Source organism: Nyctereutes procyonoides, unplaced genomic scaffold, assembly GCF_905146905.1.
Source record: "Nyctereutes procyonoides isolate TBG_1078 unplaced genomic scaffold, NYPRO_anot_genome, whole genome shotgun sequence".
In the NCBI taxonomy this organism is placed as follows: domain Eukaryota; kingdom Metazoa; phylum Chordata; class Mammalia; order Carnivora; family Canidae; genus Nyctereutes; species Nyctereutes procyonoides.
In genome coordinates this window covers 59,974,163-59,995,240 of record NW_026575140.1, presented here as the reverse complement: position 1 = coordinate 59,995,240, position 21,078 = coordinate 59,974,163, and the positions used below count along the sequence as shown (strand labels likewise).

Below are 21,078 nucleotides of genomic sequence, written 5' to 3'. Positions count from 1 at the left end.
CTACCCTGGGATTTTAATTAAATGTATGTTAGACTGCTTGATATTGTCTCACAGGTTTCTAGCATTCTGTTCATTTTTTTCCAGTCTTTTTTCTCACAATGTTTCACTCTGGATGATTTCTACTGCCATGTCTCAAGTCCAGTAGTTTGTTTCTTTTCTTTATCTTCCTTCCTTCCTTCCTTCCTTCCTTCCTTCCTTCCTTCCTTCCTTCCTTCCTCTCTTTCTTTTCTTTCTTTCTTTCTTTCTTTCTTTCTTTCTTTCTTTCTTTCTTTCATAATGCCTGGATCATTAAGTCCATCCAGTGAAATTTTCATTTTGCATATTTTCCAGATCTAGGTCTACTTGGTTCTTTTAAAAATACCTTTTTCAATAGATTCATTTTTAACTTTAATTCCTTGAAAATATTTCTAAAAATAGTTGTAAATTCCTGGCCTGTTAATCCTTTCATCTCTGCCCTTGTGTGTATGATTATATTGACTAATTTTTCTCCTGGTTATGGGTCCTATTTTCCTGTTTTTCAACATGTCTAGTAACTTTTGGTTGACTATTGGACCTTATAAACATTATGTTATCTGTCTAGATTTTAGTCTATAAGAGAGTGTTAAGGTTTTTTTGACAAGCAGTTGGTTATCTGTGTATTTTGAGGCTTGTCCAAAGAATATGTTCAGGTGAAAACCTATGTGATTATAGGGCTTATCTCATTTGTTTTCCTTTTTTAAAGATCATATCTGATATTTGCCTGTTGTCTAATGTCCAAAAACAGTTGTTTCATATATTTTATTCAGAATTATGGTTGTTTATTGCAGGTAGGTATTTCATTACAGCCAGAAGAAGCCTCCTGCTTTCCTTTTTTTAAAGCCTTGTCATTATTACTTAGTTATTGGATAAATCAGGCCAAGATTATCAATTTAATCTTGATAATAGCCTACTAAAAATATCATAAATGTGTGTAATTACTTGTGAAAAACAAAGTGCATGAATATATCAGGAAAATCAGCTGAAATCCATACTCATTTGTGTGGGGGGAACCAAGTGAATGCATGACCAGAGATAGAACAGAAATGCCATTTCTAGCTAATTGTGACATATTTTCATTAAGAAACTAATGTCCATATGTATTATAATTTTCAGGATGCTCTTTGTAATCCAGTCTCTAACAATGATACTTATATTACATTGTACTTTTACATAGCTTTCATATTTGATCAGAAAATAACATCCGTAGAGCATATTTTTCCAAATATGAGAGACGGAAAAAGAATAGAGAAAGCAAAGTGAAAAATGAGCAAAAGGCAGAAAAATCTAAACAATTATTTCTGTAATATCTGTGATGAATTTTGTTAACTCATTCACATCCTATCCTTGGTTAATGGCATACTTTTCTTTGGTGTAGAACACTGCAGAGATGGGACAGAATTATTACCAGATACTAAAATATTAACATATTTATAGTTTCATACTTGCAAACTGCTTAGATGCTGATCTTCTAGGAGTTTCTGAGTTTCTTCCAGTTTAAGCTGGAACGCATCTTTGTTAGTAGCCAAGTTTGCCCTGTTGTTTTCCTTCATTTCTTTATCACAATTGATTTTGGATAAGAGATGTTTCTGATGCTTGTGACCATTTTTTGACAATGATGAAGGCAAGGCATTATCTATAGCTCTGTGAATCATACATAAAAAATATTTAGTACATTTAAATAAAGTTAACCTCTATTTATATAAATGATACATTTATGGTGTGTGTGTGTGTGTGTGTGTGTGTGTGTTGAGATAATCACATTTAAAGATACTGGAATGGGAATTTAAGGCAGTCAATAGTAGAATCCAAATGGTTGCGGGATTTTAGTGCCAGTAAAGCACTCCACCTTCATGTAGGAATACCCAATTTTTCATGGCTTTGATTATAAAATCCCATTTCTCTGTTGTTTGGGACGGATATAGAAGGAGTTCCTGTAGACATGTAGAATCAGTCCTTAGTTCTATAAGAGCATTCCTATCTGTATAAAATGTGCTGCATTCCCCTTTGTTCTGAGTTGATGTTATAGCTGGTAGGTATTCCTATAGCCCAATTACAGTTGGTTGGAGATTCAAGCAGAGAGAAAATATGAAAATTGCCTGTTGGGGCAGGCAGGAATTCCCATCCTACTTTACTAGATTTAGAAGCCTGGATCTTACTCACTGGAGGAGAATATACACACTTGTTTTCAGTTGTATCACAAATACAAGCATGTTTTTCATGCCACAGAAGGGGTATCTGTAGTGCAGAGTCTGCTTTTAGTATGTAAAGTGCCACCCACAGATATCAGCGGGTGACATCATTTTCTATTAGAATTCTGCATCTTCTGGAAACTTAGCAAGTTTTATTTTAGCAGATGTACAGAGTGAAAAACAAAGAACAAAGGAGCACTGTTTTGGGGGAGGGCAAGGAAGTATATCCAACAGCTGACTGTAGCTGCACTACAGCCAGTTGTGTGAATCCCAAGGGCATTTAGTCCCAATTCATTTCAATGATTCCTAATTTAATGCGGATAAAAATGTTTGGAGGATACATGGCCACATATAACATATACCTATCTCCAATACACATATATATCTTTATCTAGACAAACTGGATTACTCAAGGTCAATGATTACTAGATTCCAGCCTATCCTTTTGTGACCACAGGGAGGACATGGACAGCCAGAAGGTATTTAACACAAGTTCCTGAGTGCTGAGAGTGTTTTTCTCCCGTCCTTTTAGGCTTTCCTACTCTCACACATTCCTTCCCCTTCAGTCACCCTTCCCAAACAAAATATTGCTAAACCTACAAAATATCTAATAAACTCAATGTATTTACCTTTAAAGTTGACGTCTCTCAATTTTTTCTTCTCTATTTCTTTCTTCTCTAGTCCACTTGGTTCTCTTCTCTTCTCTACTTTCTTCCCCCAGTGAGGAGGATTGAGGGCATGAGCAGGAGTAAAGGGAGCTGGGCGAGTAGGAAGACAGGGGGAGGAACGCACCAGGGGAAAGGAGGACAAAGCAGGACAGACTGCACAGGGGGTGGAACGCAGAGGACAGGGAAGGAGAGGGCTGAGGGAAGGAGGCCCGGGTGGAGAGTTAGGGGAGGAGGGTACAGATGAGGAAAGAGCAGGTGAAGAGGAAGAGTACTGCACAGGAGATGAAGGAGATGTGGCAGGAGAGGCCGAGGAAGATGAAGAGCATGGGAAGTAACAGGGAGGAGGGCGAGTGGGAACAAAGGCAGGAGGATGGTCTACAAAGGCCTGGGGCAGATCAGACCATGTGGTGGCTTGGGGAACGGACCACTGGACTGACCGTAAAGGGCCTAGGGGAGCAAGACGTTCAGGCAGCGGACTGATGTGAGGAGTGGGGACTGGTTGGTGAGGGGGCTGACTGGAGAGACAGGGAGGCTTCAAGACAGGGAGAGCTTCCCAAGGGGCCGTGGAAACAACCAGTCGAGCTGGAAGGGAACGGTGGACCAGGGCAGGCATGAGAGGTGCTGGAGTCCAACGCTGTGGAGGGAAATGCTGGGGTCTGAAAGGTTTGTAAAAGAACTTGCTTTGTGCATTAGTATGAGGGATGACTGTGGAACTTTGGGCTGGGTGGGGTGGATGGTCAGGTGTGCCAGAAAGAAGTGGGGCTGCTAGATGGTGGAAAGTGCTGGAAAAGCTAGGAGTCACTGGGGCTGGGGGCGGAGGGAGATGTTTGACTGGGCAGGACAGGAACGGGGCTGGTAAAGAGGTCTTTGGAAGAGCAGAGGGGACAGCTGGACAGACAGGCAGGGCTCGGGTCTGGTGGAACGGCAGGGGGCCCCCTGGAGGAGACAGCTGATCAGCTAAGTGGGGATAAGGTGTGGAGACAGCTGGACTGGCAGGGATGGATCTGCACAGGTGGAAAAGCATTTGGACAGGCAGGTAGACAGCCTCATTAAGATGCTCTTTTTGTTGCAACATTTATTAGGTTGCCTCTAGGCTTTTGATTCATATTATATTTTTGTCCTGAGGGTCCACGCATGATGTTCTTCTGATCAGTGTTGAGAAACGTATGTAGCTTATTCACATTCCCCTTTTCTCATTCCTTTTAAGAATATTTTCACCTTTTAGAAGTCTGATAGTCATGCAGATAATGAACATGAGCTAGAAAATGTGGTTCAAATGACTGGTACAAAGGGAAAATAGAGGTCAAATAGACCACTACTTAGCTCTGGCCAGATTTCTCAGGGTTGCATGTGGTTCACAATTCACTATGTCACCACAAATACATGGATATTGGAGATAGATATCTGATAACATCATTTTAAAGTATAAAAATTTAATATGGAGGGAAATATAATTTCTTTTACCTTACATCTTTTGGAAGGGTGACATATGTTATCTTTGTGATAAGGATTCAGTTGCACCGGAAGGCTGATTACTTGTATTTTTAATGTTAGTCCCTTATAATATTCTTATATCTCATTATTTCCTGAGGCAACTTCCATTTTCATATGGATATATTCTCCGATTGTTCTTGAAGCTTTAGCATTGAATGCCCTCTAGTTTTTCATAATATTTTTTTGCCTTTAGATGATCACATTACCAACATCTTAAATTATTTTTATCTGCCAGTAATATTTTCCATATTAGAACAATTGTTTATGAGTACTGATAGAATCAAGTACTTTGAATTCTTCCTGTTTCCTGGCATTACTTTATTCCTTAACACATTTTAGGTTTATATTCCACATATACTGGATTTTTTTTTATACTGGATTTTTTAATGTGACAATAAGTTATCAATATTTGTAGCTTAATCATATTTTCAATAAATAGTATATGTATTTCTATTAACCTAACACCAGATCCTTAATATTCTAATATTTCATATTTGTATAGCATTATAATTGTATAATTTATGAGGCATTTTCACACACATTATTTAATACTGTTAGTTATTTGTGGAAAGAAATTCAACTTTTTAATAAGTAAGCCATAGTGTTCCCTCTGTAAATTGTATACATTCACTGTTTTCCAAATAGGTAACACATATGTGTGTGTGTATATATATGTACAGATAGGTGTAGATAGTCATAGTCAAAATAGTGCATTACAATAATGAATGAAAACTAGGTACTCTAATTTAGAATGGAGATCATCTCTCATAAAACAAAAATGATGTATGTTATTTAGTGGTCCTAGCACAGATTTGGTATGATGCTAACTCTATGTTTGTGTGCTACAAGGGATTCGAAGTTGTTCTGACATTTCATCTCTTCTAAGACTTTAAGGAATTGTACAGGGTTGAACAAAAAATAGTCTATCCTTCATCCCTAGCACTAGTGACCTTTTTAAATTGAAAATATCTGATAACACCAAGGATAACAATTGATATGCAGAAAGAGAAACCGTGAGTTAGGAAAGCCTGTCCTCAAACATGCACATTACTTTTATAGGAAATGATTTGGGATTTTTATTACTCTAAACTCCCCTCTCTAGATGTCTGCCATCTTCCCTCATCCCCAGAGTGCTCTATAATCATACCGTCCTCCCTGGACTTGTACTCGCCCCTGGCTGCTGCTTTCTGGCTGCTGCTCCTGCGGCTTCCAGGTGCTGTTGCTCGTGACTAACTAGCTGACCTAGTAACTGTGAGAACAGACACTTGTTGGCTGCTGTCCTTCTGACTCTCACTCCCTTGGTTTGCATGTCATTGTGCTTTCCTGGTTACTTTCCTGCTTTTCCAGTCATTCCTTCTCAGGTTTTTTCTCAAGCTCCCTTTCTTTGCTTGTCCTTTATATGCTGGAATTTCTTTTTTTATAGTAAACTTTAAAGACTTTATTTCAACTTCATTCACTTACATTTCTTGGAACAGGAATATATACATTATTCACCAATAAATGCTTAATGCTTTAAATTTACAATTGCTCTATTTGTAGAAACTTGAAAATTATTCCAATTAAATGAAAAAAGGTAAAAAATTTTCTTTTGTTCTTGTAAGTTAAAATGTATTTTTTAATATATATTTTTATTGGAGTTCAATTTGACAACATATAGTATAACACCCAGTGCTTATCCCGCCAAGTGCCCCCCTCAGTGCCCATCACCCAGTTACCCCAACCCCCTGCCCACCTCCCTTTCCACTACCCCTTGTTCGTTTCCCAGAGTTAGGTGTCTCTCATGTTCTGTCACCCTAATTTTTCCCACTTTTTCTCTCTGTGAAAAGTATTTTAAAATGACATTAAATTTTTTTTTAATTTTTAAAGATTTTATTTATTTATTCATGACAGACACACACACACACAGAGGCAGAGACACAGGCAGAGGGAGAAACAGGCTCCATCCCGGCAGCCTGATGTGGGACTCCATCCTGGGACAGACCCCAGGATCACACTCTGGGCCGAAGGCGGCACTAAACCACTGAGCCACCCGGGCTGCCCTAAAATGACATTTTTATAGCAGCCAAAACATTTTACCTCAAATTGAGAACTCAAGTCTCATAAGCAGAACATAAGGGCCACATTCTAACTTAATTATCTTGATTATTAATAGTGGGGAAAACTCGGTGGCTCCTAAATAGGGCAAGGCAGACTGACTGACAACTAGTATGGGTTTCCTTCTGGGCAATCAGAACTCCATCCCTCATCATTATTTTCATTTTATTGTAACATACAACTGCTGTAACTTAAAAAAAAAAAGTTTAAATGGATTTTCAGTATTTATTAATGGTGATGCTTGCTAAGATTTAAGAATCCCAAAACTGAGAGAAAGTGACCCACAATTTAAAAAAATTCTGAGACTGACTCCTACACAGTGTAATCTAGTGTTTTTGAATTAGATGATACTTTCTCACAGAACACCTCATTAAATGTCTGGTAAACACTCTGCAATCACAAGTGCTGGGAGACTAAGTTCTAAATAGAATGAATATGACTTTCTTAACCTGACCCTATAAGACAGATCTCAAGCATAACCAAGATTAGGAATGCAATCTGTTGGTCCTCATTCCCTTAGGAGAAGCTCATCTATATGGACCTTGGTACTTTGCTTCCAAAATCTAGAAAGTAGCTCAACACTGAAATAGACTCTTGTTTGGTAAGTGATCTGTTAAATGTACTTGTAAAACTAAAAAAAACTTTTCAAAAGGTCAAAAGATATAGAATTATTTTATCTCCTTATGCCAAGTAATTCTGTTAAAAAGATACTGACTGAACTCCAGTTTTAATTTGTAAAGTTTTGGTGTAAAAGCTAATGTATTGAAATCCAGTAAGGTTTTGAATTTTCACGTATATTAACAAAATAACTATTCATTTTGGTGAGTTTTTATAAGGTGTACTCTGGACCTGAAGAATCACTTTTTTTATTATGTTGGAATTTTTGAGAGTTATGTGACCATCTTCTTTGCTTATCTACCCATACTCTGTGTAATCTAGAGACTGGATAAATCATAGATGGGTTATATGAAGATGCAGTGATTCTCTTATATTGGACATGTCTCTCCCATGGACCTAGGCGTTATCAATATGGAGTCATTACTGGGAATATTGGTTCCTGTTTGGAACACGGCTTTCTAGGCAGAGTGGCTCTCCAACCACCCCTGTGCTCCTGTCTCCTCCCAGCTAAGCTGTCATGTGTGGGGAGAGGGGCAGAGCAGACTGGCTGTTTTGTGGTCTGCCATGAGGACTCCTCCTATTGAAGAATGTTGCCTATTTCCATGAAATGTTTTCTGTCCTCTAACTGAAGACCAACATGGCTTGCTATAGACACAGAGTTTCACTGTTTAACTCAACTCACGAACCATGTCTTTAACTTCATCCATTCATTGGCAATGATCGTATCTACATCTGTGGCTGAGAGTTCTTGGCATGAGAAGTTAGAACGGGGATATCCCGTAAGGGTCTCAAACTTACAACTTGTTATCCTCTTGCCAGTTACTCTTTCCTTCAAACCTCTTCTTCCCTGATAGTTCTCACATTTCACTACCTGTTAACTGACCAGCCCTAATCTCCAGTCATGCTTCACTCCTGAACACCTCCCTGTTCTTAAACAGTTACCAAATCATGTTGATTCCACCTCCTAAACAGCTCTCAAGAAATCTTCATTTTTAGTAACTGAAGTATCACTTCAGCTGATTTTCTGTTACCCGGACCCTACACATTCTGGCCGTATTTCTAAAGTACAAATGTTGAATGCTTGCTTCAGTAATTCTTTTTAGGACAAACTCCGTAACAAGGCTCTTCATGAGTTAACTCACAGCTTCCTTTCCAGCCAACCTGTCTGCTCACTTCTCCCCTTCACACTGCACACTGGCAGGACTGAGCTCCATTTAGCACCCTCATACCTTTTCACTACCTGCTCCCCTGTCTGGAGTTCTCTCTTGGTGTTTGTCTCTGATGGATATCCTCCTGGTCTATTGAGCTTCAAGTCAAATTCATACTCTCCAGGAATGTATTTACTGAATGCTTCCAACATGCATGCACTGAGCCAGTAATGATAGGGAACACCTGAGTGTGTACAATTTAGCCACTGGTCTCCAGAATATCAGGCTGGTTGGGGAGACATCACCACATATAAACTTTCACGTGTATTTCTATAGCTTTGATCTCTCATTTCATTTTAGGTCCAATTGTTTTTATACACTTCTACTTGGATATTTATCCCCTCAATTCAAATGCCTAAAATGAAATTTAGCAATATCTTGCCAAACTTGTAGTGTTTTTAAAGTCAACAAATTCCCTCAATCATCAAGACTCAAAATTCAGTTTCTTTTGATCTTTTTGCTTTCTTCATTTTCTTTATCTCACCATACACCAAATTCATAGTCTAATTTCCATAATCTATTTCTATTTTCTATTTCTTCCCATCTTTATTTTTGACTTCACTACTATTACCCTTTTCACATTAGTCCTCTTAAATTCATGGCTGGATACCTCCTCACTTTCCTACCACTAATCCCTCCATGTTCCAAGTTTTATACTTCTATCGGGTCAACAGTCTTCACTCCTCTTTCTTATGTCACTTCTCTATGCTACAAAAATGCTTTTGCACCCCTTTCTTCTCTCATCCTTTCCTTCTAACCACTCAAAATATTTTTACTCCTTCACAGACTTATCATTTCCTCGCTGTGTACAATAGTACTGTTCAGGTGTGCACACTAATGACCTAGCCTCCCAAAGTTCTCCCATTCTCCTCTTGTCCTCTTGCCTTCCATTTCATTCTATCCTTTTCTTTCTCCAACATTCACACCAATTATCTTTCTACAATGACAAAGAGGGTTATGAGTCCCTGATTAAAAATCTCCACTGCTTTTCTACTAGTTATAGAATGAGCTCCAAACGTCCCAGCTAGACCTAAAAACATTTCCCATGGATCTCCATCTACATTTCTCGATTACCTCCTGTCTTACTAGCTACACATCCCACAGCCCTGCCTTTTACAACAGTGGAGGCCTGGACATGCTAACTTCATGTACGCTTCTTCATTAGACAACTGGTACTCGTCCTGCAAGCCTCTTTCCAACTTTACATTTCTGTCACGGTATTATACGTGCACTACAATGTGACTGGAGACCTTTCCTGAGCAGAGAACCGGGGCATAGGGTGAGCTATGCCAATCACGGTCAGGCTCACAGTAGGTACAGAAGACACTGGACGTGGTTACCCTCCTCTACCTTTCTGGACTGCAGTTCTGTCACTCATCAGTTTGATGTCCTCCTTTCTGGCTATTGTTCTATCACTCCTTTCCTTTCAGAGATCAGCTGTTATCTTCACTTTCTCACTCTCCATTTCTTTTCAACTCATGGCAATCTCTTTTCTGTCCCTATCCCATCACTGACACCACTCTGACAAAGTCATCAGTGCAACTTGTTTATTGTGAAATATTGGGGACAAATGGCCTCTGTAGTGGATACTCTCTCTTCTCCACATTCACTTTCCATGCTGCTCCACTTGTCTCTGCTTAGCAGAGACTAATAGATCCTTTGCCTTTTGACTTATGGCTCAGTTTGGCCAGTGGAAGGCACTAGAAAGAGATGGAGTGACAGAAGAAAGAAGTTTCTGGCAATTATTCTTCTAGCTCCCCTACTGCTGGGCATGGGTTAGCAGTGGCAGTGTTCCTCCACAGATGACCATGGGTTCTGTCTGCAGACCTCTTCTGTGGCTACATGTCTATCCAGGTCAGGTCTGTGGATAACATCGATTCTCTCATTGTCAGTCCTTGGGGTGTTTCCCCATCCTTTGCTAGCTTTCCACTTCCTTTATTAACCCCTCTTCAATCACCCCTTTTAAATGTGCCACCTGTTTCAGGCCAGGACAACCACTTGTGTTGCCAATTCTCTGAAACCCATTTCATCTCTATTAACTGTTTTTTCTTTTTTTTTTCAGGGAACTTTGTATGTCTCTAGTCGCCATGTTACAAGCCTCTCCTAGTCCTGTATCAACCACTCCACTCCTATCTGTATGCTTCTTTTTCTTCTACTTCCTTAACTGTTGTTTCAGCACCCTATCCTACACCTGCCACCATACCTTCTCCATGGCTGCATCTTTCTCTAGAGCTTTCAACTAATAATTTCAATGACATATATTGAAATAGACTTCTGTTTTGTCCTCTTTCAATTCACTATTCACATTTGTTCACAGTAGATGGGAATGACATATTAAAAAAGAAAAGCTGATCTTACCACCCATCTGCTTCAGATCCTTCATTGACTCCAGTTGAGCTCTCAGGATAAAGTTTATACTCCTTAGCTACAGGTGCATCTAGCTCTCCAATCTCCTGTCTAGCCAAGCTACCAACACTGTGCACACTTCTATTTCTAGAACACCCTGTTCCTTCCATCACCCTTGGCCCTTGCACATGCCCATCCCTCTGTCTGGAGTCCTAAGGCTCACTTGTTTCATAACAAAGTCCTTCAAAGCCCTGTTGAAGAATCTTCTATTCCATGAGGTCTTTCCCAAACTCTAATGAAGACTGAGAAAATGAATTTAATTGTTCTTAGCTCTGATCAAGAGAACTATTGGCCACACATAGTCTAAAAATGTAAGTACTTTAGGAAATAACCTTATGTACAAGTAAAATATGAATATAATTAATGTCTGAATTATAAGTATATTTATGTAAATAAATGTTATATGTCATTATCATTGCTCATTTGGTACTATTCTATACTTTCTAAAGCATTATTTCACTTTTCTTCTAGATTATACACTAGGAATTGTATTTTACAATATTATACTTCCTTATGATGCCTTATCTACCTACGGCTATGCATGTTGTAGCTTCAATAAACATTTGTAATAAGTAAATGGAAAGTGTAAGATGTCACAGGGCACTCTGGTTGATCCATTCTACTGCTCCTTGATAATTCACTTAAGCTACCCTGGAGAGGAACCAGGAGACATTAGCTTTTTCAAGACATCCAAGAAAGATTTTTTCCATGAGGAAAATCTATTTCTACCATAAAGTTACTCCTTTTATCTATACTTACATCATGACAATTCAGCACAATTTTTTCCTCTCAGAAAAGATAAATAATGAACATCAATATTTTAAAATGGTTTTAATGATAGTTTCCATAGAAAATTATTTAACATAGGCAGTACTGTAATGCCAAAGACAATAAATTAGAATTTTGTCTTATTCTTGAAGCAATTTGTATTCTACTCTACCTCAAATTAATCTATGAAAATAAAATAGCAAATTCTAAACAAAGATGAGGAGTAACTGGTGAAAAAGCCTTAGAAAGCTACTGAATTGTCTTATGTTAATAATTACATCTTATAATAGTAAATTACTTACCTCCAATTTATTGTTGGTCTGTGGGAAGGGGGAAAGTTTACTTCTGGTTGTAAGTAGGATTCCTGAATTTGCTTGAGGGCTTCTTCCAAGGGAGGAACTGGTTTTTGAAAAACTAAGGCAATAATAAAGAAAAATGGTACAGAATCACCTCATCTTCAATGACCTCTGTTTATATAATTGGCCAATAATAAAATACTACCTTAAAACTTTTATAAAAATAAAATAATTTTTAGAATAGTATAAATATTTTAAATTTAGACATCTAATTCCCCAAAGAGAAACTATTATCTCAAAATTCACATTGCCAATTTTAAGAATATTTATCTGGGAGATAATGTCCAGGCTCTTCATTTTGGCATGCAAACCTCACTGTCTTTGATCTCATGATGCCATAAATTTCTGACAAAATTAATATTCTTTTTAAAAAAGATTTCTTTATTTGGGAGAGAGAGAAAGCAAGAGTGCACGAGTGAGGGGAGCAGCAGGAGGAGGGAGAGAGAATCCCAACCAGACTCCCTCAGAGCGTGGAGCCTGACAGGGGGCTCGATGTCCCTGAGATCAAGACCTGAGCTGAAATCAAGAGTCAGATGCTCCACCTACTGAGGCACCCAGGGGCCCCAAAGTTGATTAATATTCTTATTAAGAAAAGGGGAAAGTATAAAAATACCAACTAACATTTCTTGAGCACTTACTGTTATAGACATTGTTTTTAAGCATGTTGTATCAGCTAATTTGCTCCTCACTATGGCCTATGAGACCGATGCTATTTGAGCCTCTACTCTGCGATGCGGGAAACTGGGGCATAGAGAAATTACTTGTTCATGGTCATAGATTCTGTGGCCACTCGTCTACATACTTCACAGCACAACGTCTAACCCAATCCTCTTTCCCACATGTGCCTACTTTCCCAAAGCCTTCCACCATGCCTTCCGTACTCAGCATGCCCTACTTCTCCTACTTCTTGTGGCACTCTTCTCACCTTCCTGTTTGACTTGAAACACAGCTGTCTTCTAAGGATATTGCTTCTGTTGCAACCTGCTTAAATGGAGGCAATATTTTATTAACCTTCACCACTTGTTGTATCAAATAGAGCCTAAGCACTAACTTTAACACTAACTCAGGTCAACGAAAACCTGAAATTGAAGAGACAGATGCACCCATATGCTCATCCCAGCATTATCTATAGCAGCCAAGAAATAGAAGCAGCCCCTGTCCATTGACAAATGAATGGACAGTGAAGTGGTGCACATATAATGGAATATCACTCAGCTATAAAGAAGAAAGATCTTGCTATTGGAGGCAATGTGATGGACCTATGGGCATTATGCTAAGTGAAATAAGTCAGATAGAGAACAGATACTATATGATGTCAGTCCTATGTGGACTCTAAGAAACAAAACATATGAACAAACAAAACAAAATGAACAGACTCATAGAGAGAGGAAACATACTGTTACCTGAGGGGCTGATGAGCTGTGAAATAGGTGGAGGGGATTAAGAGGTACGGACCGCAGGCAGAAGTTAAGTCAGTCCTGGGGCTGTGATGTACAGCACAGCCCAGGTGGTCAGTGATACTTTATCTTCTCTATGTGCTGACAGACAGAAGCAGACTCACTGTGGGATCATTTAGTAATGTACAGAAATGCCACGTCATGAACATGCACACCTGAAGCTGACAGTTTATCATATGTTTTACAACCACCCGTTGCTGTTTGGTCTGCTAGTATCTCCTGCCTCTCTTTCCCTGCTGCTGCTAGAGGAAGCCTGAGCTTCTGGAGAACTTTCTATGTGTGAGAGCTGCATTACCTCAGCCACCCACGACCTCCCTCCCTCCAGTCCTACTCTGCTATTCTCACTCCCAACAGTGCTCTGATCTCCCCGAGACCCCCTACCTGTTGCCCTTCTCTCGAGGAAGGGGGAGAGCCAACCATCATGCTTCCCTGCTGAGCTTCAGGTAACACTCAGAATTTGGGAATAAGTAAATAGTAATCTCTCAGAGCTTTGTTCTTGCTCTTCATTCATAGTAGTGAATTTTCTTAGAATAGTAAGTTGATATTTTGTATGGGTAAGATATTCATACTCAGAAGTTAAAAAGTATACATGAGGGATCCCTGGGTGGCACAGTGGTTTGGCGCCTGCCTTTGGCCCAGGGCGCGATCCTGGAGACCCGGGATCGAATCCCACATCTGGCTCCCGGTGCATGGAGCCTGCTTCTCCCTCTGCCTGTGTCTCTGCCTCTCTCTCTCTCACTGTGTGCCTATCATAAATAAATAAAAATTAAAAAAAAATATTAAAAAAAAAATAAAAAAAATAAAAAGTATACATGATACAAATTTGGAAGTCTTGCTTTCCTTGGTCACTTGTATATTCTTTCACTGTGTCTTTATGCAAATTTAAGCAAATATAAACATATATTCTAATTTCCCCCTTTTCTTACCAGAAAGCAGAATATTATGTATTATGATCTGGATAATTTTTTTTATGCTTGACATTATATCCTGATGTCAGGGATAGACACAGGTTTTTTTTTTTTAATAAATTAATTTTTATTGGTGTTCAATTTACCAACATACAGAATAACACCCAGTGCTCATCCCGTCAAGTGTCCCCCTCCGTGCCTTAGACACAGGTTTTAGGAGAACATAGGGCTTATACAATTTGTGAGACTTCACTAAGAAAAATAATGCAAAATTACTGATGTAAAGTTAGGTGTACAGCTCCTGAAACTCAAGCCTCATTAGCTTCATGGTAAATCTACTTGTGCTGAAGAACATCCCGTATCAGTCCACAAAGAATTTCTCCATTATGTTTCTAATAGTTGTATAATATTCCATTACGTGAATGTGTCGTTTTTGCTAAGACTCTTGGGGGAAATAACTCCCATGAGTGGTGACTCCTTCTCTGAGGCACTGGACATAATGATCTACATCCTCTGTCCTAAAACTACCTTCTCTTTTGCCTTCTTATACATTATTTTCTTTGTTTGCTTTTGTTTCTCATTGTGCGTTCTTGAGAACTACTCCTCAAATCCTGAGTCTTTCTTGCTCTCCCCACAGTGAACACTACTAGTGTGTTAGGATTCTATTAGGCCCTACCTGCAGTCCATGGTCTATATCCTGTGGTTTAGCTTATCTTTCCCACAGCTTCATTTATTATCTATATACCACTCCTTTTTTTAAAAAAATTATTTATTTATACATGACCGACAGACACACACACACAGAGAGGCAGAGACACAGGCAGAGGGAGAAGCAGGCTCCACGCAGGGAACCCAACGTGGCACTTGATCCCCAGTCTCCAGGATCACACCCTGGGCGGAAGGTGGCGCTAAACCGCTGAGCCACCCAGGCTGCCCATTTTTTGTTGTTTTTAAAGATTTTTTAATTTATTCATTTAAGAGAGATAGAGAGAGAGCATGAGCAGGGGCAGAGGGAGAAGCAGACTCCCCACTGAGCAGGGAGCCCAGGGTGGGGCTCGATCCCAGCACCTGGGATCACAACCTGAGCTGAAGGCACACACTTCACAGAAAGAGCTTCCCAGGCACCCCTGTAATTACAGTAGAGGCCCCCGAGCTTCCCACCTAGTATTCATTTTCCCTTTCTTCCTTGGCAACAGACCCCATGTTGAATAGTTAGGGCAGCAATACAGCCTTATTAAATATATTTCTTTTTTCAGTCTCCTTTGCTCAAAGAGTAGCTAATTATATGTAAGTAGACATAAGAAGATGGATACTTCTAGGAAAATAATTTAAAAGGAGCTCAGAGGTACAACCTTTTGTCCTTTACAATTCTTCCTTATTTTTGCCTACAACAGTGGCATGATGGCTTGAGCCTCAGCAGCTACAATGTGACCACAAGGATGAAGATATAAATCACAAACTAAGGATAGTTGAGCTGAGAGACAGAAGGCATTTGAGTTCCCAGTGACATTAAACAGTCATCAAACCTGTAATGCCTACCTCAGGACTTCATATTATATGAGAGAAAATAAACCCATATCATATTTATGCTATTGCTATTTTTAGGGGTGTTATGAGCTATCTCATATTCTCCTTAATGTTATTAGCTTGCTTTTCAATTACAGTAGGATCTTTTACTGATACAGTAATAGCTTGCTTTTCAGTTAAAAAACTTTAATTAAAAAGGATAGCATTTTGGATACAGATGAAACTCTAGCATGGTATGGCAAGCTCTCTGAACATGGGTTCTAGCTTATTTTCTTCTTCACTTTCCCCCATCCTATGCTTTAAGATGCACTAAAGTGCATAATTTATTTGCAAAAGTTTTTCCTTCTTTGGGGACTTAAAATTTTTTTCTCTTTGTTTGGCAAAATGTCCATTCTTCAAGATTCAAATGAAGTCATGTTCCCAGGGACAATGTCCTTGCTGTACTATATAGGGTTAGAGCTCTTGTTTCTGAGCTCACACAGTACTTACACATTCTGTTACCACAGTGATTCTCAGGATATTTATTGACATTGTTCACATTACTCTCATCTCCAAAATAAGCTGTGAGATCTTCAATGGTAGAGTATGAGTACATTTCTCTGTATCTCAGCCTAGGGCTAGGTATAGCAGAGTACAACATTTGTTTGCTGAACATAAAGGCTCTGCCTGTCCTTCTCTTTCTTTCTTTCTTTCTTTCTTTTTTTTTTTTTAGAGAGAGAGTGTATGCGTATGAGTAGGGCCTGGGGGGGGGGGCAGAGGTGAGGGGTTAGGAAGAGGGAGAGGGAGAGGGAGAGGGAGAGGGAGAGAAAGATTCTTAAGCAGACTCCACACTCAGTACCCAGAGTCTGATGTGGGGCTCGATTTCATGATCCTGAGATCACAACCTGAGCTGAAATCAAGAGTCAGATGCTTAACTGACTGAGCTACCCAGGCTCCCCTGTCCTTTTCTTTTTGAATCTTTGACATTTTATAGTTAATTCTGTGTTGCTATTTAAGATATAAAAAAATGTAGATATGGTACCAAAGAATCAATTGTAATTATATTTAAATTCTTAATTGATTCCAGGTCTTGGATTGTTGAGTTATATAACTTTGTACACTTTTTTATTTTGTCAGTCTCTTAACTAAGAACTGGAACCAAAATGTGAATGAAATGCCAGAATGAATGTGACACTAATTTATTGAACCTAAATGTTAAATTTTCTTTTTACTGCATCCATTTTAAAAAGACAGAACATTTTAAGCCAGTATGAAGTAGAATCAAACTTGTGAACTTTCAAAATTTACTCACAGAACCAACAAAATATTCTCCAAATTCAACCTAAATCAAATCACAGCTTTTCATTTGGTTAAAGTCTTATACTTTTTTAGTTTGAATTTACACTTTCTTTCTTAATTTATTGTTTTGGGGGTCCCTGGGTGGCTCAGCAGTTTAGCGCCTGCCTTCGGCCCAGGACGTGATCCTGGAGTCCCGGGATCAAGTCCCACATCAGGCTCCCTGCATGGAGCCTGCTTCTCCCTCTGCCTGTGTCTCTGCCTCTCTTTCTTTGTGTGTCTCTCATGAATAAATAAATAAAATCTTAAAAAAATTTATCATTTTATTGTCTACTCAAGTGAAACAGGCTAGAGGTTGTTGTTGCAGAGGTCAGAGTACCTGCTCTCCTCCGCTGTGAAAGGGGAATATGGGCACGCTGGAATTTTTCCGTGACTTCTTCAAACTTCTCTTTCCTTTGCTGAAGGATTTGCTCTCTGATTTGTTGTTCTCGTTCTTCTTGTTCTTTTCGTTTCTCTTCAAATGCTCTATATTTAATCACAAAGTAGATGTCTGAATTATGGAGTAAGTTTTCAAAATCTCAACAAAGAAAATAGTTTCAAACCAATGATTTATTATATAATGATGTTTGCCTGTTTCAAAACTCTACTTACTTAGAAACAACAAGTTTTAGATTAAGAACAGGCCCTTAGCTAAGAATTTTAATGTCTTTTTGTTGGAAATTCCAGAATCTTATCCAGACCTTTTGCAATTAAGAGAAGGCTCTGTAATGAGGGTCTTTCTAGTTTCTGGCAGCCCTGCATGCACATTCCCACCTCCCAAAGCCTGCTGGGGAACAATTCTTTACTAAACAGCTATACTATTTTCTGGAATGTGAAAAACTATTTCACTGGTGAAAGAAGCAGCCTTGGAAATTACAGAACAATCAAGATAACACTGTAGATTTTTCTTCTTCTTTTAGAACAAAAGTTTAAAATTGGGGTATAGATCCTTTACCTCTTTGGTTAGGTTTATTCCTAGGTATCTTATGCTTTTGGGTGCAGTTGTAAATGGGATTGACTCCTTAATTTCTCTTTCTTCAGTCTCATTGTTAGTGTATAGAAATGCCAAATTGGCTGTCATATTGAGTCTGAACTATGCTAAAAATCCATACAATTTACATAAAAAATTTGATTTCCACCTTCTCTTTAAAATATGCAAGATTTGTCAACCCTAGACTCCTATCCACACATGGCTACAAACACCTGTCCATAATCTTTATCAGTCCCTATTTTTCTTAACTTTCCTATTTCATTTATTTCTGATTACCTTGGGCACTTGAGTTCATGTTCTCTAGTTTCAACTGTTTAAAAAATTAATTTTGTGGAAAATATGTGTCTGTGTGTGTTTCAATAATTATTTGCTGGACAATGAGAAGAATGATGATTGAAGCTGGCAATGACTGGTTAAGAAACTGCCAAGTGGTTCTGCTCTTTGGAATGTATGGGGTTGAGAAGCGGTAAATAAGAACTCTTCATGATTTTCAGGGTCATGGGCTACTATTAACCATCCTTCCAAAGACCTTCAGTGGCTGAAGCTTTATTCTTTTTTTTCTCTCTTTTTTAAATTTATTTTTGGATTTCAATTTGCCAACATATAGCATAACACCCAGTGCTCATCCCGCCAAGTGCCCCTCTCAGTGCCCGTTGCCCAGTAACCCCCACTCACTGCCCACACCTCCTTTTTCCACCACCCCTTGTTCGTTTCCCAGAGTTAGGAGTCTCTCATGTTCTGTCTCCCTTTCTGATATGTCCCACTCATTTTATCTCTTTTCCCCTTTATTCCCTTTCACTATTTTTTATATTCCCCATGAATGAGATCATATAATTTTTGTCCTTCTCCAATTGACTTATTTCACTCAGCATAATACCCTCCAGTTCCATCCACATCGAAGCAAATGGTGGATATTTGTCGTCTCTAATGGCTGAGGAATATTCCATTGTATATATGGACCACATCTTCTTTATCCATTCATCTTTCGATGGACACCAAGGCTCCTTCCACAGTTTGGCTATTGTGGACATTGCTGCTAGAAACATCGGGGTGCAGGTGTCCCGGCGTTTCACTGCATCTGTATTTTTGGGGTAAATCTTCAGCAGTGCAATTGCTGGGTCGTAGGGTAGCTCTATTCTTAACTCTTTGAGGAACCTCCAAACAGTTTTCCAGGGTGGCTGCACCAGTTCACATTCCCACCAACAGTGCAAGAGGGTTGCCCTTTCTCCACATCCTCTCCAACATTTGTTGTTTCCTGCCTTGTTAATGTTCCCCATTCTCACTGGTGTGAGGTGGTATCTCATTGTGGTTTTGATTTGTATATCCCTGATGGCCAGTGATGCAGAGCATTTTCTCAGGTGCTTGTTGGCCATGTCTATGTCTTCCTCTGGGAGATTTCTGTTCATGTCTTTTGCCCATTTCATGATTGGATTGTTTCTTGGGTGTTGAGTTTCATAAGTTCTTTATAGATCTTGGATACTAGTGCTTTATCTGATACATCATTTGCAAATATCTTCTCCCATTCTGTAGGTTGTCTTTTAGTTTTGTTGACTGTATCCTTTGCTGTCCCAATAGTTCATTTTTGCTTTTGTTTCTTTTGATTTCATGGATTATCTTGCAAGAAGTTATGTGGCCGAGTTCAAAAGGCTGTTGTTCTCCTCTAGGAATTTGATGGAATCTTGTCTCACATTTAGATCTTTCATCCATTTTGAGTTTATCTTTGTGTATGGCATAAGAGAATGGTCCAGTTTCATTCTTCTGCATGTGGATGTCCAACTTTCCCAGCACCATTTATTGCAAAGACTCTCTTTTCTCCAGTGGATAGTCTTTCCTCCTTTGTCGAATATTAGTTGACCATAAAGTTGAGGGTCCACTTCTGGGTTCTCTATTCTGTTCCATTGATCTATGTGTCTGTTTTTGTGCCAGTACCACACTGTCTTGATTACCACAGCTCTGTAGTACATCCTGAAATCTGGCATTGTGATGCCCCCAGCTATGGTTTTCCTTTTTAATATTCCCCTGGCAATTCGAGGTATTTTCTGATTCCACAAAAATGTTAAAATGATTTGTTCCAAATCTCTGAAGAAAGTCCATGGTACTTTGATAGGGAATGCATTAAATGTGTAAATTGCCCTGGGTAACATTGACATTTTCACAATATTAATTCTTGCAATCCATGAGCATGGAATATTGTTCCATCTCTTGTGTCTTCCTCAATTTCTTTCAGAAGTGTTCTGTAGTTTTTAGGGTAGATCCTTTACCTCTTTGGTTAGGTTTATTCCTAGGTATCTTATGCTTTTGGGTGCAATTGTAAATGGGATTGACTCCTTAATTTCTCTTTCTTCAGTCTCATTGTTAGTGTAGAGAAATGCCTCTGACTTCTGGGCATTGATTTTGTATCCTGCTGCACTGCCGAATGGCTGTATGAGTTCTAGCAATCTTGGGGTAGAGTATTTTCGGTTTTCTACTTAGAGTATCATGTCTACTGTGAAGAGGGAGAGCTTGACTTTTTCTTTGCCAATTTGAATGCCTTTTATTTCTTTTTGTTGTCTGCTGAGGCTAGACTTATAGTACTATGTTGAATAGCAGTGGTGAGAGTGGACATCCCTGTCTTGTTCCTGATCTTAGCGGAAAGGCTCCCAGTGATCCCCATTGAGAATGATATTTGCTGTGGGCTTTTTGTAGATGGCTTTTAAGATGTTGAGGAATGTCCCCTCTATCCCTACACTCTGAAGAGTTTTGATCGGAATGGATGCTGTATTTTGTCAAATGCTTTCTCTGCATCTATTGAGAGAATCATATGATTCTTGTTTTTTCTCTTGCTGATATGATCAATCACATTGATTGCTTTACGAGTGTTGAACCAGCCTTGCATCCTGGGGATAAATCCCACTTGGTCATGGTGAATAATCTTCTTAATGTACTGTTGGATCCTATTGGCTAGTATCTAGTTGAAAATTTTTGCATCCATGTTCATCAGGGATATTGGTCTATAATTCTCCTTTTTGGTGGGGTCTTTGTCTGGTTTTGGAATTAAGGTGATGCTGGCTTCATAGAACAAA

General features: G+C 39.0%; 1 protein-coding gene across 5 annotated transcripts in view; it reads right to left on the bottom strand.

Annotated features, from left to right (window-relative positions):
* The window catches only part of CEP126 (centrosomal protein 126), a 104,656-nt gene that overhangs the window by 35,679 nt on the left and 47,899 nt on the right, over positions 1-21,078 (bottom strand). For 4 of the 5 annotated variants that reach the window (XM_055305411.1, XM_055305413.1, XM_055305414.1 and 1 more), the window contains exons 3-5: positions 17,366-17,511; positions 11,766-11,877; positions 1,461-1,659 (exon numbers count right to left, since the gene is read on the bottom strand). In XM_055305411.1, the coding sequence (XP_055161386.1) occupies positions 1,461-1,659; positions 11,766-11,877; positions 17,366-17,511 (457 nt within the window). Of the gene's footprint in view, positions 1-1,460; positions 1,660-2,836; positions 2,964-11,765; positions 11,878-17,365; positions 17,512-21,078 lie in introns of those variants that run through there. The other variant, XM_055305415.1, reaches the window with a different exon arrangement.